Source organism: Protomyctophum parallelum, assembly GCF_964188405.1.
Source record: "Protomyctophum parallelum genome assembly, chromosome: 2".
Lineage (NCBI taxonomy): Eukaryota > Metazoa > Chordata > Actinopteri > Myctophiformes > Myctophidae > Protomyctophum > Protomyctophum parallelum.
This window is the reverse complement of record NC_139699.1, coordinates 48,199,090-48,218,093: the sequence shown is the minus strand read 5'-3', so window position 1 is coordinate 48,218,093 and position 19,004 is coordinate 48,199,090. Positions and strand designations below refer to the sequence as shown.

General features: G+C 44.0%; 1 protein-coding gene across 1 annotated transcript in view; it reads left to right on the top strand.

Moving 5' to 3' along the window:
- Positions 1-19,004, top strand: part of prmt3 (protein arginine methyltransferase 3) — a 97,973-nt gene that overhangs the window by 13,213 nt on the left and 65,756 nt on the right. Inside the window, exon 10 of the mRNA XM_083760222.1 lies at positions 6,820-6,919. Within this exon, the coding sequence (XP_083616348.1) occupies positions 6,820-6,919 (100 nt within the window). The remainder of the gene's footprint in view (positions 1-6,819; positions 6,920-19,004) is intronic.

The window sequence follows — 19,004 nt, the reverse complement described above, 5'->3', positions numbered from 1 at the left end:
TTCTCTATTATATACTCTAAGGCCAACACGACCACAACACAAGGGTGCTTGCACCTAAGAGGGGCAACGTCTTCATTGTATGGATATGGAAGTGGTTTGGATTACATGAAGGGAGATGATGGCTGACGAGATTCAGAGCGGTGTAAGGGGCACGTTCGGAAATACCACACCGGAGCGCACTCATCTATCAGTTTGCATTGCACAGTGCGCTATTTCCGAACGCGCCCTTAGAGTAACCGGTCATTCACTGTTATAAATGTAGGTTTCATGTTGGGTCAAATTGATAAATTGCGTGAGCCACGTATGTTTTACACAGTTGAACAATAAGCTTGTCCGTCGTCGGTTGCAAACTTCTTCCAAGACGTTCCTCTTACCTGTGCAGTCCTCCTGCTGCGTGTCTTTTATTGTTCCAAATAAATTATTCCATTTGAAAAGTCCTTACTTCAGCAACAGCTTCCAACAACAACAACACAAGACGCTGACTTTGTTGTGATCATCAAAAAAAAGGAAACGAAAAACCTCCACTTTTCCCATAATACGCACAGCTGGGCACGGAGAGTTGACGACGCGGTCGCGTTCTCTCTCTCACTCTATCGCCTGTAGTCAATTAAACATCGTTAAGCTGCCCAACGTCTTTAACAAACTAAACTATAACTACAACAGAACATTTTGATTCCCTATACAGAGCTTAACATGAACTGAAACAACTTTAGTGACAAACTGTGACATGAGGTATTTATTTTTTCCTTAAGCCAATTTAATGCAGACACAGGCCTGTACTTCTGTCTGAATGGCAACGTCTTATTTTTTTCTTTTTAATTGTCATAATAATTATTATTATTATTCATAATAATAATAATAAAACTTTATTTGTATAGCACCTTTCATGACATGAAATGCAGCTCTCAAAGTGCTTTACAGAGCAATGGAGAAAAAAAGAAAAGCAAGGCAACGACATTGAAAAACAAGCAGTAATGCAATACAGTGAGGACATGAATAACAAAAAATAAAAGATCAATTAAAAGCAATGTTGTAGAAGTGGGTCTTGAGCTGTGCTTTAAAAATGTCTACAGAGGCTGAACAATTGAGTTCAGCCTCTAATTATTATATATTTTATTTTGTAATATTTTTGTACTTGCTTTGGGCCTGTCTGTGCATGGGCAGGGCATCAGTATTATATTCATAGACTGGATAATGTGAATTTAATTGTTTTTTGAGTGGTGCAACCACTATAGACAGCTATGTGTGTGTCCATGTCCCTGTATCCGAGCACGGAAATAGCATAATTATTGTCACCACCAAGTGTCACTGTTTTGCAGCCTAACACAGACAGAGGCCAGGGAGGAGAGCTTGTACAGTACAGTACAGTACAGTACAGTACAGCCCAAGTACTGCCCAAGTACAGTAAAGTACTCGACCTGAACAAAAAACAATTTTTTTAGATAAAAAAATAGGTATCGTAAAAAATATGCTATATCGTGAGTATATCGTTATCGTGATAAAATAAATTCTATATCGTGATATGAGATTTTGTCATATCGCCCAGCCCTATTTGAAGCCAGTGTGCGGTTGTTTTTTCCTTGTTCATCTTTGGGGCACCGTACCCTCTCCTACGCACCTGTCGCTTGTAGGTGTGCAAAAGCTTTGCATTTCGTGGGATATATAGTGAAACCTACGCGATCCATGAGGGGACATTAAGTCAGTATTGGCCTGGAATAAGATGTACAGTAGACGTCCATGCAATGTAGAAAGATTGAGCAGCTCAATTTAAACACGCTCTTCTCAACCAAACGGTTGGAAAAGGCGAAAACGAAAACTTTTAAAAAGGGATAGTTCCGATTTTTGGAACTTAAGCTGTATACAATACTTGTCATTAACATAGTGGTTGCAACTGTATTAATTGATTGTCGGAGTCTTGTGGTGGGAGTTCTGCTCTGGTTCTGGTCAATATTAAGTAGTTCCGGTCATTTTGTGTTGGGGCCACGCAGTAAAAGTAAATTAATCCACAAAACTAACATAATTTGTATTGTTGACTATTTCTAAAATATTAGCGCAACTTTCGTTCAACTTTGACCCCTCTATCCCTTGGAACTATTTTTTGGGCGTAGTGATATGGACACAAAAAACATAGTTCCGTGTGACAGAGGGGTCAAAAATGAACGAAAGTTGCACTAATATTTTAGAAATAGGTCAACAATACAAATTACGTTAGTTTTGTGGATTAATTTACTTTTACTGCGTGGGCCCCAGTGCCCCCCCCACAAAATGACCGGAACTACTTCATATTCACCAAAACCAGAGCAGAATTCCCACCATGGGACTCGGGCAATCAATGAATACAGTTGCAACCACTATATTATTGGCAAGTATTTCATACAGCTTAAGTAAAAAAAAATCTGAACTATCCCTTTAACCCATTTTGGGCGGGAACCCCTTTTGGTGTTTTAACTAAGCATTATTTTATACTTTAGCTATTGAAAAATAGCAGATCTACAAGCTCATAGCGCACCACCGAGTGGCGCGCTATGAGCTTGTAGATCTGCTTTTTTTTTATCGTGAAAATGCGGCACAAATCCTTGAATTTATATTCTTTCAGAAGACTTTCAGGCCTAAATGGGTTTTAAATCACAGTGACAGCATTCAGTAGATGCGTGTACACACAGAGTACTACAAACATCAAAAGAATCCCACCCACCTCCCTCAGACAACTGGGCCCATGGATAAGGACTGGCGTGTGTTGTTGACTGTACTGCATAGTGAGCTCTTTATTGCCTGTAAAAAGTGTCATTGACCGTGTCTGTCCATGTATCTGGCCTCAGTGGCCGGTGTGAACAACTGTAAAACCCTCTCGTACAGTTCACCGTCCCCCCTCTCTCTCTGTGTGTGTGTGCACTGTGCAGAGGTCTCTGTGTGTGTGTGTGTGTGTGTGTGTGTGTGTGTGTGTGTGTGTGTGTGTGTGTGTGTGTGTGTGTGTGTGTGTGTGTGTGTGTGTGTGTGTGTGTGTGTGTGTGCGCGCGCGCACTGTGCAGAGGTCTCTGTGTATGTGTGTGTGCACTGTGCAGAGGTCTCCATGACCTCCAGCCACCTTTTATTTGTTTCACCTGGTTGGCTCCAATAGAGCTTGCTGTCAGTCGGTACGGCCGTAATGCACCTAAATTACACCCCGAGTCCTCCACGGCGCCCCCTATAGTAACTAAAGTCATGGGCTTTCACTCAGACAGACAGACAGACAGACAGACCGACCGACAGAGAGAGCTTCCATTGAGTACGTTCATTCAAACCTCGACCATCAGCGCTATATATATACGCTGATCCAAAACCTTGACTATAACTCTTAACCTAGGCCTTGGGGGAGGTACTATTATCATAATCATTATTTCCTCATCATTCTATCAATGCGAGGACCCTGGGGGTCTGAAGTCAAGAGAACAAGGGCACAGTCACACATACAAATAGACGGAACCCCCCTCGCACGCACGCACACAGACACACACGGGTGCCTTTTTTTATGCAGTCCAAGATCTGATGATGTGTGTTTTTTAAGGCAGAGAGCCAGTTGGACATCTCTCTACAGTAAAGGCTATTTACCCCCCACCCCCACAGCCCCGCTCTGCATGTACTCACCTGAGCGCTTCTGCACCCCTGGCTTCCAAATTCATTTTCAACTCATGGCCCGGTTATGACTGTTATAATAATCATTATGTAAGTGAGTCTCGTATAAGCAAAACAACAGGATTGCCATAGAAGGGACGTTTTAATTTTACAGCCCACTGATTCTCTATTGTGCGTGCGTGCGTGCGTGCATGCGTGGTTGCCTGTTGTCTTTAGTTTTTCCAGCAGTGCAGATTCATCAATGGAACAGCACTGTGTGGCATTGGATGCACGCACTCACACACACACACACACACACACACACACACACACACACACACACACACGTCCTTGGGTATATCATCCTGACTGCTTACTTGCCTTGCCATTTTAACTCTTCAAGTTTGTGTGAGTGTGTGCCTGCCTGCCTGAGTGCGTGCGTGCACATGTTCCACCCGGGCGACTGGCTGTTTGCATCCGTCACTTCCTCATGATGTTAATATAAGGAGCTAATTAAAGCGCCTATGCAGGACCATCCATCTCTCATCTCCACTGCTAGCCGACAAAGTTTTAAATGAAACGGCGCGCCACATATCACTCCCTCCCTCCCTTCACGGATAAGAGCTAAATAGTTTTTCAAAGTGATGTGTGTACCAATGGATTTAATTGATTCATTGCCCAATAGTCTGCTTTGCTTTTGAGCAAAACGGCAAGAAAAAAAAGGTCAGTTTCCCCTGTTGGACTCATGTATTAGTTTTTAGATTAAAATGTGCGTGTCTAAATGACATCCTTCAAATTGATTACCTGAACGGCAAATGCTTGCAATTCACACACACACACACACACACACACACACACACACACACACACACACACACACACACACACACACACACACACACACACACACACACACACACACACACACACACACACACACACACACACACACACGTGACGCATACATGTTCACACTGTCTCTGGAGTCCTCCTGACATTGTCCTCTAAATTACCCCAATAATGAGATTACAGTGTTTCCTGGGTGTGAGAGGCGGGTGGTGGGGGAGAGAGGGGGGGCGCCTCAGAATGTTTCTGGGAGGAGGTGATAGCGAGCGAGCAGAAGAGAGGAGAGGCAGTTCAAGATAAGGATCATTGCTACAGAAATGCACCCCTAGGCTGTGAGTAATTGTTCTGTCCCCGGTAACATTAGCTGTCATGATAATGGAATATTCACAGAGATTGATAACCAGAGTGGCCTGGTCAGAGAAGGAAAGGATCATTTCCAACAGGGGGCTTGCTCTCAACGCTCGGCTTTACCTGTCCTGAGCCTGACACGACTCCAGAGGGATTCTGTCACAGTTTCCTTTCTCTTTTCCGCTCTGATGTGCGAGACGCGGATTGATTTTTCACGATGCGGTCTGGCCGTTCGCCTGGCCTTTCAAATCCAGTGTTTGGTTGACACAATACGCTCATTATGAGAAGGCTCTGGTAAGGAACCTTCACAGTGATTTTGATCAGTCACTGTCTTGTCAGAGTGTCTCAGCGCTCACTGTAGAAGGCAATAGAAACAGGCGGGTTTACAGGTATCATGGTGTTCTCTGTGTGTTCCAGTGACTGAGTGACTGTTGTCTCCACCAGGCCGAAGGCATGGGGAGAGAGTATGTTTTGCACTCCCTTCATGTGTGTGTGTGACTTGTGTCCGTCTGTCCGTCCTTCCTTCTGTCTGTCCGTTACCAGCTAATCTGGTTAACTTTGCACACACGCTCCCTGGAGGCCAACGATGAACCTCTGCCCCAAATATTCTTCAACGGCCTGTTATAGCGCCACCATGAGGCCGATTTAGGCAAAACACATTTCTGTGGATTACTCGTACACATTTTATCCATAGATCACACAATTCGGTATACACTCTCTCCATAGTCATGTGATCAACACAGATCTGCACCATTTCCCATCTCCCATCCTGATTGGTTGAGATTGGCTTCCAAAGCTCACATGATTGGTCTGTTTCGAACAAAATGCCACAAATCACAAACACAGTATGCAATTTACGGACACATTTCCACTAGGCCGAGGACGACATGCCACTAATTTCTTTCCAAATCAGCCTCACGGTGGCGCTATAACAGGGCAATTCCTGTTTTTAGCTATAACTGCATCGATCTGTATACTATAACTTATGTATGCGCACTCCCTAGAGGCCATGGAAAAACATTCTCCCTGCATCCCTCCACATCTGCCAGTTATAGCGCCACCATGAGGCCGATTTCTGCAAAACGCATTGTTTATGTTAGTCGCACAGATTTCATCCAAATCTCACGCAAATCGGTACACATGATCTCTGTAGTCATGTGATCAAGACGAGTCTGTTGGATTTCTCAGATTCTACACTGATTGGCTAACATTGCCTTCCAAATTTTTCAGGAGTGGCCCGTTTTGTACAAAATGCTGCACATGTCCTGCTCATCCAGAATTCTATCCTCAGAGATGCTATGAGTGATCTGGCTCTGCATTTCCTCAACAAAATGAAGAAAATTGTTGCAAAAACAAACATTTATATTACTCTTAAACATTTAGCCAAACATCACACACACTCCTATCCTCCTGGTGGAGACCTGTGCCCAGAAGGGCACTTTTTCTGGTTCTAATTTATTTTATTCGTTTTGTTGTTTTTGTTGTTGCTTTTTTGTTTTTTGTTTTACAAAATAATGAATTGCATTTTTTTAGCGCTTTTCCAACTGCTCAAAGCGCTTTACAATGGTTCATTCATTCATACATTGGGAGGTGAAGCGGCGAACAGTCGACGCCAGCGTCCTCACTTCCCACATTCACACACCAACGGTGGCGAGCTCCAACGGTGGCGAGCCTCCAACCAACTGATTGGAGGCATTGTAGGGTTCAGTGTCTTGCCCAAGGACACTTCGACATGTAGGACAGGAGGAGGAGCCGGGATTCGAACCGCCGACTCAGTGATCATTGGACGACCTGCTCTACCTCCTGAGCCACAGCCGCCCACTGTGGCATCATATAGATGACGATAAACGAAAACACAAACATAAATACATATATTCATTATTTTTATAGTTTTTCTTTTTTTAGTTAATGTTCTTTTTCTTTTTTTTTATAAAGTATATTTATTGGTTTTTTAGTTAATGTTCTTTTTAACAACTGGACATAGTGACTAGTGTGCTCTATTGGGTCTCATCATGTTTGTTGTTGATTTCACAGAGCCAACAACCTGGAAGACAAGATCACTCTGCTCAAAGGTCGCATTGAAGACCTCACCCTACCCGTGGAGAAGGTGGACATCATCATCTCTGAATGGATGGTCAGTACCTTGGAATCACTGTGGCATAGTGCTGCCAACGGATATTCCATATTCGAATGAATATTCAAAGTTTGGGGCGTTCCAGTGGTTAGGAACCAAATAGATCATCATGGCACATAGAAGTGGTCTTTAATCAAAGGTCCACCCAACTTCCAGAAAAGTCGATGCTGGTGCAACTTCCTTAGCATCCACTACATTAACACAGGCGGTTACAGCGGTGTCTATCTCCTATAAGAGGGTCTTTTTTTAGAGTGAATCCATTCCACAGAACACGGCAGTCCGATATTACATGGAAGTGTAATCATTTTGTTATTTAAGAATCTACTGTTGAATTGTCCCAGGGGTGTCATGAACCTTTTCAACAAAACGATAGGATTATGATGGGAACTAACTCAACTACGTACGTGCTCCCATCCCATGATATCCACAATAACATAACCTGCTTTAAAGTGCCCTAAATTGCACTGTGGATATTTTGCATCCGGTTGTGTTTTTGTGTTTGTAACAGTAGGAGAAAACTTTTGCACACCTAGAAATCCAGGCGTATGCACAGGTGCGATTAATGAAAGCAATCAAATACACCCGCACACTGTGTATTTGCTCGGTACATGAGTATTTTCTTATTTAATTAACGTTTCGATCCCTCCGGACCTTCCTCAGGCATGTTTTTAACAGCAAATATTTAAAGTTAATTTATCCATGATTTTGTAACTGAGCATTGTACAAACTGCAACTGGTTCAACTCTCAGAATAACACAGAGGACTCGGGACTTTTACTATACAGAATCTGAGTCAGCTGCCAGAAAGAGTGGGCTATGTTTTAAACCATTTTGGGCGGGGACCCCTTTTGGTGTTTCAAGCATTATGTTATACTTTAGCTATTGGAAAAATAGAAGATCTACAAGCTCATAGATCTATGAGCTTGTAGGTCTGCTATTTTAGAAAAATCGTGAAAATTATATTGCAAATCTTTGAATATATATTCTTTCACAACGAACATTTAAACTCATATCTTTGCTTCTGGGCGAGTCGCTGGAACATCTTATTTTCAGATGGGAGTCCACGGCCAAATGCAGATAATTCTGGGGTTCCTTGAAATGAAAAAGGTTGAGCACCACAGACACAGAAACATATAGGGTTTTTCAGAAAACGTTCATGATTTAGAAGACATTTGTAGGATCGAGCTCAGGTCTAAATGGGTTAAACATGGCCTGAGTGGGTCCGAAGCGTCCTATCTGCTTCTCTGAATACCTAACCAGGGAAGAGCAGTCTTCCTTGGCCTTGACGTCCATTTATCAGCGAGATTCTCTGCAGCGATACAGCCCAGACAGGCCAAAGTTGAACGCACCGCTGAAGTCATCCTTAATTCATGAGCAAGTCCGTATCTGTCCCCCACTCCGCCACCTAGCCCCCCCCCCCCCCCATCCATCCCCCTCTGCACCCCAGGGTCACGGGATGGGGTCACCAACCAGAGCCTTCCCCAGCCTCTTACTGGGGGAAATTGAAATTGGAGCGGGTGTGATGTGCCGGCGGAACGCTGAAGGATAGGGGGCATAATCTTTGATGACACCAGCTCATGGTGCACTAATAAATCTGAGAATCCTCCAGTCACTTCTCATCAGGCACGCCGACGGCAGAGGTTTCTCGTTGTTGCCCCGGCCCTTTAACCCATTTCGGCCTCACGTTGGAAAAAAAATCTTGTCTTTTCATGTCAAGGACCCCCAAATATATATATTGTATTTGGCCCGCCGACCCCCATCTGAAAATATGTTGTTCCAGGGACCTTCCAAAAGCAACGATTGTAGTTAAAAACGTTCGCTCTGAAAGAATATATATTCCAGATTTGTGCTACATTTTCACGATTTTTCAAAAATAGCAGACCTACAAGCTTGTAGCGCGGCACTGGGTGCCGCGCTATGAGCTATGTAGATCTGCTATTTTTCAATAGCTAAAGCATAACATAATGCTTAAAACATCAGAACGGGTTCCCGCCCAGAATGGGTTAAAGGCTGCCCGCATAGGCGCCATACAAAGGGGGGAAAAAAAGTGACGGCTGTCACAACGGTAGACTTTTGGCCCACGGCAGATAACTTTTCACTGGTGTTAAACCTTACTGTCACTGTGATACCAACATAATCCTGGCTGCCATGAATTACCTTTTATTACATGCAGGTTTTTGAGTGGTGCAACCACTCCTACAACCAGCTTGCAATGTCCTCGTACCTGTTTGTGTGTGTACCTGTCTGTGAGAGCACGAGTATGTGACTTAATAATAGCAGTAGGGGGCGCCAGAAACAGTGAGAGGGGTAGTGTCTGTAATGAGAGAGAGTGAGAGAGAGAGAGAGAGGGGGGGGGGGGGGGGGGAATTGCACCACTCAGTTCACACGTGTGTGATTTTTTAAGCATATTCAGTTTTATTGCAGTCGGCAGTAAAATACAGGGACAATCGGGGGAAGACGTGTGCAGCACAAGATTGGTTCTGTTCCCAAATGAGCCACCAGGAAGCCTCCGCAATCCTTAATTCTACAGAGAATAATGTTCTTACTCTTAGAAGGTGTATCTACGGGGACGTCTTTCAGTATTTTTCTCCTACAGTATGTCACTAATATTGATCTTGATTGTATGTGCTATTTGTACGTATTTAGTCATTAATTATCCATGCCGGGTTGGAATGGCCGGGGGCAGGGATTATGTTTTGACTTCTGTGAGACTTTGAGTCCGTCTATCCGTCTGTCTGCCTGCCTGCCTGCCTGTGACCAGTTAATCTCGGGCACCGCTAGACCGATCAGCATGAAACTAGTCACACACACACACACTCCCAGTATAGGCCAACGATTCAAATTGGCTGCACGGTGGCGCAATAACGGGTGGCGTCACAATTTGGCCTATAGCGTTTGAACCGTAGGTCGTTCGTTGGGCACAAACAACGCGAACAGTTGCACCTCTCTGTGATAAAACTAATTTCTCCACACAGCCCTGGGTAGAGGCGACTTGGCCTTGCAGGGAGCTGCGCTCCGAGGGGCACACTTTCCCAGTTATGCATAAATGTGTCCACTTTTTATGCAAATTGCAAAAAGGTTTCCGAAACCCGCCTACCAGTGACATTCATGCATTAACGTCAATGCAGGCCGGCTAGTTTGCATGAATGCATGAAGTACACTGCGTGTTGTGCAGCGTTGATTTCGTCGACTAAAACTAAGACGAGAAATGTTCGTCGACTACCTTTTTTCACTGAAAACTAAGCTATGGTGACTAGAACTAAGACTAAATATACTGACCAATTCGTCAACAAATAAAAACTAGACTAAAATGTTAAGAAGGGACTAGTGGACAAGAGATCCAGTATAAGTCATTTTACACTTGGTTGCATCCTGAAAATAGCAGTTCTACAAGCTTTGTGAGCTTGTAGATCGGCTATTTTCAGCAAGTGTATAAACTGTCATTACGACGACATCAAGGCCCGCCAAAATACAATTTAGTTGACAAAAATCTTATGACATTTAGTCGACTAAAACTAGACTAACACTAAAACATTCCGGGTGACTAAAATGTGACTAAGACTAAATTAAAACGATTCAAGAGACTACGAGTCTACGACTAAAACTAAAATCAAAATGTGCTGCCAAAAACAACACTGCTAAGACCCGCATTAATTTATACTTGCAAAAAATAGATTTCAACCTTACTACTACTTTGTACTACTAGGACTAAGACTAAAAAAGATTTGATGAAAAATTTATAATAATTATATAATAATATAATAAATTAATCATTTACATTTGGGGGATATCTTTCACAATAATGAATAAAACATGTTCAGACATTCTCAAAAAACATATATTACAATTATTTTACCTACTTTTATTAGGGTAAAGGTCAAAAGTTAAAAAAAAAATCAAAATTGCGTCCAGACATTTTTTATTTGTGTGAATTTCAGCCTCTGTGGGGGGTATTTATATGCAAATATCATGACCAATGGCATTGAAATGGCATTGCAATGAACATCACTGATGACGTTTAGGTGAAAAAATAACGACTTCTCGCTTCTCTTAGAACAGTATTTACTACGAGAATTTTACATGGACATACTGTACAGAGTTTCATCAACAAATGAGAGCCACCTACCCAAACATACATGTAGGACTGATACAAATAAACTTTTGAGGAAAGAAATATCCGATTAGTAGGCGTGGCCACCACACAATGCTTTTTTTATAATAATAATGGATTTTATTTATAATGCACTTTACATTCCTCGGAATTTCAAAGTGCTACAGTAGGCATTAGGCAAAAATATGAAACAATAGGTAAAATACAGATTAAAAGCACACAGTTTAGCATAAAAAGAACTGTGTTATTGGTCAGGGAATAAAATCAGTGGGTTTGGGGGAAGGCCTGATTAAAAAGGTAGGTCTTTAGTCCTCTCTTGAAGCAGTCGATTGACCGTGGCAGCTGTGCAGAAGGCCCTGTCTGTCACCCATGGTGCGCAGGTTGGCCGTGACGGGGTTGAGGCAGTGTGTGTTTGATGAGCGGAGGGTGCGGGTCGAGGGTTTCATATATATATATATATATATATATATATATATATAAATATTTGAAAAACTGCCATGAGCAGCGTTGCCTGTCATTTCATAACTCACCAGATTGATCCGTCCTCTACCTTAACGCGCCACAAGCACAAACAAGCCCAGTGCAGATAAGAGACTGGAGGAGTTTTGGGGAGAGGAGGAGGAGGAGGAGGAGAACGCCATTACTGAGCGCCGGCTAAATAAAGCTTGTCACTCCAAAGATCCATCACGGCTGATGGGCCTGCCGGGGCCCTGATGGTCGTTCGATGGGACGACTGACACGTGTGGAACACTTCGTCAGAGGAAAGTTAGCCACAACGACACTTTGTGGTCTGTCTGTGTTCCCACGGCACGTGCACACCCCCCACGCGTGCACACACCCCCCCGCATGCACACACCCCCCCGCGTGCACACACCCCACTCCAGTGGTGGAAAGTAACCAAGTACATTTTCAGTACTTAAGTTCTGTACTTACTGTAAGTACAATTTTGAGGTATTTGTACTTTACTTGAATGTTACCCACTACAATACTTTGAAAATCGCCAATCTACAAGCTCACAGTGCATGGCCATTGTGAGCTTGTAGATCTGCTATTTTCAAGAGATTTCTGAGTGGTGCAACCACTCCTATAGACGGCTATGTGTGTCCCTGGGTCTGTCCCTGCGTCCCTGGGTCTGTCCCTGCGTCCCTGGGTCTGTCCCTGCGTCCCTGGGTCTGTCCCTGCGTCCCTGGGTCTGTCCCTGGGTCTGTCCTTGGGTCCCTGGGTCTGTCCCTGGGTCCCTGGGTCTGTCCCTGGGTCCCTGGGCCGGCCCTGGGTCTGTCCCTGGGTCCCTGGGTCTGTCCCTGGGTCTGTCCCTGGGTCTGTCCCTCGGTCTGTCCCTGGGTCCCTGGGTCTGTCCCTGGGTCTGTCCCTGGGTCTGGCCCTGGGTCTGTCCCTGGGTCCCTGGGTCTGTCCCTGGCTGTGTCCCTGGGTCTGTCCCTGGGTCTGTCCCTGGCTGTGTCCCTGGGTCTGTCCCTGGGTCTGGCCCTGGGTCTGTCCCTGGGTCTGGCCCTGGGTCTGTCCCTGGGTCCCTGGGTCTGTCCCTCGGTCTGTCCCTCGGTCTGTCCCTGGGTCCCTGGGTCTGTCCCTGGGTCTGGCCCTGGGTCTGGCCCTGGGTCTGTCCCTGGGTCCCTGGGTCTGTCCCTGGCTGTGTCCCTGGGTCTGTCCCTGGGTCTGTCCCTGGGTCTGTCCCTGGGTCTGTCCCTGGGTCTGGCCCTGGGTCTGTCCCTGCGTCCCTGGGTCTGTCCCTGGGTCTGTCCCTGCGTCCCTGGGTCTGTCCCTGGCTGTGTCCCTGGATCTGTCCCTGGCTGTGTCCCTGGGTCTGTCCCTGGCTGTGTCCCTGGGTCTGTCCCTGGCTGTGTCAGAGCACGAAAATAGCGCTATAGCGTTTGTACAGTACAGTACAGTACAGTACAGTACAGTACAGTACAGTACAGTACAGTACAGTACAGTACAGTACAGTACAGTACAGTACAGTACAGTACAGTACAGCACCACTCACTTCAGACAGGTCTGAATTTTAATTATACATTTAAAAACATGTGAAATGGGGACATTCATTTAGAATTCCGGCCCCGTAATTGCAACTTGTAGTATTGATACTCTTACTTCTAAGAAATCAGAGCACTTTTTCCAGAGCACTCCCATGCAGAACATTTTTCAGCTTTTTGTACTCTGACATCCGTTTGGTAATGCACGAGAGGCCCCACGACAAGCCTTTGGTAATGCACGAGAGGCCCCATGACAAGCCTTTGTGAACGGCAAGTTTGTCTATAGGAAGGAGAACTGAGTGACATTGTATTATAGTGCTGGATCATAACAGCATACATTACGTGTTGAGCAGAGACGCATACATTACGTGTTGAGCAGAGACGCATACATTACGTGTTGAGCAGAGACCCACTGTTGGCCAGCCCACCCTGAGCCAAAAAGGAAATGTGGTGAAAAAGTCCCCAGGCTCTAGGGTGGGTGGCTATCTGCCTCGACCGTGTCTTGGGGAATGAATAAGGTGGGTGGCTATCTGCCTCGACCGTGTCTTGGGGAATGAATAAGAGAGTGAGAGGAGGACAGATCATCTTTCTTTTCAAAATCTTTTAATTTAGGTTTTTTTTTAACAAAAGACCAAAGGCAAGTATGAATGTCATCAAGTCACTGGTTCTTAGAATTAAAAATAGAAATAAAACATCAGATTTTACACAAGAGTAGAGCCTTCAGTGGTCAAGTGTAGTCAGTTACATATAAGGAATAGGTTAGACCGCTCCTAAGTATCAGTGACTCAGAGGTAAACAAACCTATAAATCTCAGAGATCATAGGGCAGACACAATAAAAATACTGTTGTTGCGCAAAACGTGCCCCTTCAAGACAAAAGAAAACACATTTTCAAACCAACTTCAACAACACTAGTAACAACTACTGTATAACTACAGCATCAATAATAGCAGGTATAACAATATTGTTGTTTACAGAGCCACAGTCGTGTTCCATGGTCCATTATCTGTAGATTGGGGTTCACAAAGTATCCGATACGTGGAAGTTATGATAATAGTTTGCAGCGGTGAAACAGAACAAACGGAAACAAAACAAAGCCAGGGCTTTGTTTTGTTCTGTGCTGCATCTATGACAGTTTGCCTTATTGAGGTGAATAAAGGTTGACCATGATTTATTTTTTTGCTTTTCGATTGTGGGCCATTACATTCAGTCACTTGGTTAACCCATTTAGTTCTCTGAAAGAATATATATTCAAAGATTTGTGCCGCATTTTCACGATTTTTCAGAAATAGCAGACCTACAAGCTCGTAGCGCGCCACTCGGTGGCACGCTATGAGCTTGTAGATCCAACAAAGATCCACCCAGAGCAAGCAATACACACACACACACACACACACACACACACACACACACACACACGTTCGTGCACTGTGGTAGAGGTGAAATTAATGGCAGCTCTTTATTCCTCTTTCTCACCTCATTATCAGCACTACTAAGAGTTTCACCTGCCCAAGAACGGTTCTGCTAGTAATCAGTCATTCTGTCCACTGTCACGTGCACGCACACGCATGTATGCACGCCAGCTCACTCATGTCCGCCAATAGATGGACAGGCACACGCATTCAGGGCCATTCACACAAACCAGCTTACACACATGGACAGATCCTCTGCTGGAAGGACACACACACACACACACACACACGCGCACACGCACAAGGATGGACAAGTGCTTTCAGATTCAGAAGGAGATACACACAGATGGATGGATGGACTCTCAGTCCAAGTACAATTACACACACACACACACACACACACACACATGCACACATTTGCGTGCACAGTGGTGTCTTCACAGGTGTGTCTGAGTTGTAACGAGGATTTATTGGCTGTGTTTATTTCCAAGGTCTTGCATACTATAGAAGAGATTTTTGGGGCCAGCTGCCTCGCTACTAAACTTCTGACTTTTGATTACAAAGCCGGTGCTAGGACTGTGATGACCATTTACACCATTTACAGAATACATTTTATCAATATCCATCCATCTTCAACCACTTATCCGTAGTCGGGTCGCGGGGGCAACAGCTCCACCAGAGAGCTCCAGACCTCCCTCTCCAGAGCAACATTAGTGACTTCCTCCTTCTGGGGGATCCCGAGACGTTCCGAGGCCAGTGAGTCGATGTGTTTCCTCCAACTGCGCCTTGGTCTGCCCCGGGGTCTCCTCCCAGTGGGACGTGGTCCTTGGTCTGCCCCGGGGGTCTCCTCCCAATGGGACGTGGTCCTTGGTCTGCCCCGGGGGTCTCCTCCCAGTGGGACGTGCCTCGAGGATCTCCCTAGGGAGACGCCCGAGAGGCATCCTAACCAGATGCACGAACCACCAGCTGGCTCAAAAACATACATTTTTTCAAAACATTTTAGAAAACAGTTTTTTGTGATTTTCTGGTTCCTGGTTTCAATGAGACTCAAACGGTGAATCTTAGGTTAGCAAAGAGCACCATCTAGTGTAAAAACTAACTAAACTTCGGTGTGGGCTTATGAAAAACAAATCGTCCAAAGTCATTGGGAGTGAATGAATGAATAAGTTAAGTTAATAAGTATTCTCTTGAACCTGCAAGTGTCAGTGTTGAGGTCTAATCTGTCCAGATAACTCCTATCTATGATATCAAATGTCCCTAAAAGAACAATCTCAATTACTCCCTGTCAAATGCAAATGTGATGCGAGATTACATCAGCAATTCTTTGAGAATAATTATGAATCATGACTTGATTTGTTCCTCCACTCGCAAACTGCTTGTCATTCGGGAGACACGGTTGGCTTCTACTATCTTTATCTAACTCATGATGACGGCCCGGGGCAGCGCTTTACTTGTTTTAAACTTAACCCATTTAGGCATGACGTCGAAATTTTAAGTTTTCTGAAAAACCTTATGTTTCTGTATCAGTGGTGCTCAATATTTCATGTCAAGAACCCCAAAAATTATATGTAATATGCCTCCGCCCCCCATCTGAAAATATGTTCTTCCAGGGACCCCACAGAAGCAAAGATATGAGTTAAAATGTTCACTCTGTATGTCTGTAATAATATATATTCAAAGATTTGAGGCACATTTTCAAAACATTTCTAAAATAGCAGACCTACAAGTTCATAGCGCGGCACTTGGTGCCGCGCTATGAGCTTGTAGATCTGCTATTCTTCAATAGCTAAAACACCAAAAGGGGTTCCCGCCCAAAATGGGTTAAACAGTACATTAAAATATGTATCAGCCTCTGCCTGTCTCGGTCTGCCTTGCACTGCACAGGGAGACACAAACAGGCAACAGCTGCGCTCTGTAGATTCTATCGAGGTTATGGAACTGTAAACTGAGACTGTGATTTGCTGAGGCACAACAGTCAAAATAAAATGAGTAATTATGGGCACCGTGTATGAAAGGAGTAGTTCACGAAATAAATTATATATAATATATATATATATATCAATTACACAGCCATGAAGCCTTGAATTCATGCAGATTATTATATTTTTGGTCGCATTCATAAGCCGATAATTTGATGACCGGGCCATCGGTCAATAGGCAACTCAGTAGGAGACTCCACCGGTCATCAAATGAATGCGACAAACCCCCCCCAAAAAAAATCTCCTTGACTTCAAGGCTTCATGGGGTGTGTAATTGGTATGAAATAAGTCTCTTTTTTTGGATGAACTACTTCTTTAAACATGGGAATATGTAAAAAGAGCAAAGACCTCTGATAATCATAAAGATTTGTCTTCAGAAATTTGCCAAATTAGGACTTGTCCAGACCTTCTGAAGCTAGGTGGCTGGCTCTGATTTACAGCGAGGGCAAATAGGGTCAATATGCGGAAATTATCTTCCCTAATTTGGCTATAGATCAGTGCAGAAAAAGGTCAATAAGTAGCTGTAAAGTACAAATGCCTCATCATTCAAAGATGGAGAAAAGAGCACATTTTGTAAATTGGACCAGAGACACTTTTTTTAGGGCAGAAGGCTGAATTCATTTCGAATCTTGAGAGATTGCTTCACTATTGCATTATCGCCACATTTACTTCAGGTCAGTGGAATAAGCAGCATAGTAGAGATGGCAGAGAAACAGGACTGTGTCTACATCTGAACTCAAACAGGTGGACTGCACCCAGGATCAATCTGCAAACAATACATAAGCCGCCTAAATTTGAAGCCCAGTGATGATAGAAGCACTCTGGAAGCGCTCTTCCAGAGTTACGAAATGCAGTGAGATAACGCCAAAAAAGCAGATCTCCATATACTGTATGGAGCTGACCTGTTCTGACATTCCATATGTTGATCTGACCTCATTAAACCCTGTACACTCAAGACATGCTCCTTATATGGCCAGTACAGAATTCATTCCATGTTGATCTGATCCCCCATGCCAAAGCGCCAGCACCAAGCAGTCTGCCGTCAACGAGGCGGATGCTTCTCGCCCTCAGGCTTCTTACTGCTTATATTTTTATACTACTTTGTGTTTTACCTAACAAACATGGGCCAGTTCATTTCTACTCTGCTGTATTTAGACATGAAACTTTTTATTGAATTATATTATAATTATAGCTGACCAAAAAGTAAATAATCCCACTTTTTGATTGATATAATCATTGTTTAGTGAATGTAACGTAGGACATTTTCCATTGGCATTCTATGACGAACAGCACATCCAATTTTAGACTTCATTAAAACTGATATATTGAACACAAAACATGATATATTGTCACTGACCCACATCCATCCATCAATGCAGACTACAGATGGATGATTTCCTTCTCCCTTCAAAGCAGGGCCTTATTGATAACTGTCAGCCCAACCTTCCGTTTCTGGTGTGTTATGGACTTGGTCCATTGGACCAGTCAAGTTTTGGGTCGTGAACAATCTGTTTCTACAGACCCTTATCGAAGCCACTTTTTCTGAAAATTAAATGCCGCCCTCTTTGAACTTCCGGTCCCAGAAAGAAACCGGAAACGACTGCTATAGGCTACAACCGGTCTTCTCTTGGTAGAACCAGTAGAAGCCCTAAAAGCATGTTTTATGATGAATTTTAAAATGCAAAGCCAGTTACCCAAAATTTGAGAGGACCTGTGATGTCTTGTGTTTTATCTATTAATTTGGTCATTAAGGTCCACAGAATGAGGGGTCTGCTCTGCCGGAAACATTGCAAAATAAAGTTATGGCCATTTTTTTTTTTTTTTTTTAAGATATTTTTTTTGCGGCTTACGCCTTTTATTGATTTTTGAAGGGACAGACAGTAGGCTGACAGGAAACGGGAGAGAGATGGGGGGATGACATGCAGTAAAGGCCGTGTAAAGGCCAAGTAGCAAATCTAATGCTTGGAATGGATTCAGAATCATGAAAACCTCCTAGTTTGACATGCTTCTTAGCCCGGACCTCAAAATTAAAAGAAAATCTTCTAAATCCTCCAGTTTTCTGAAATAAAAATTTTCACGATTTTTCAAAAATAGCAGACCTACAAGCTCATAGCGCGCCACCGAGTGGTGCGCTATGAGCTTGTAGATTTCGATGGTATTCGAGTCGACTATCAAAAATCACGTTTGGTTAATGCCCTAACGCACGCACACACACACAAAGAAGCCGGTCTACAAGCTCACAACGCATGGTGAGCTTGTAGATTGGCTATTTTTGGCAAAGAGATTTGGGGCCCTATTTTGTGCCCAAGACGCGCTACCCACTATTTGGAGATTTAGCATGGCGCAAGGGGCGCTCCCATGGCCGAGCTCCCACCGGCCTTAGCCCGAAAACACATACTACACTATGCATAGGTGTGGCTTGGGCGTTACATTAATTAAAAATAATATCGTGCCAGATGCCATTATTAAGAGCAGGCTGCGCAGGCCGTTATGCTCAGTGCAATCTTACGCTCTCTTCCTCTCTGACCATGGGAGAGCAAATTATAACATAATGTTTAAAACACCAAAAGGGGTTCCCGCCCAAAATGGGTTTTAAA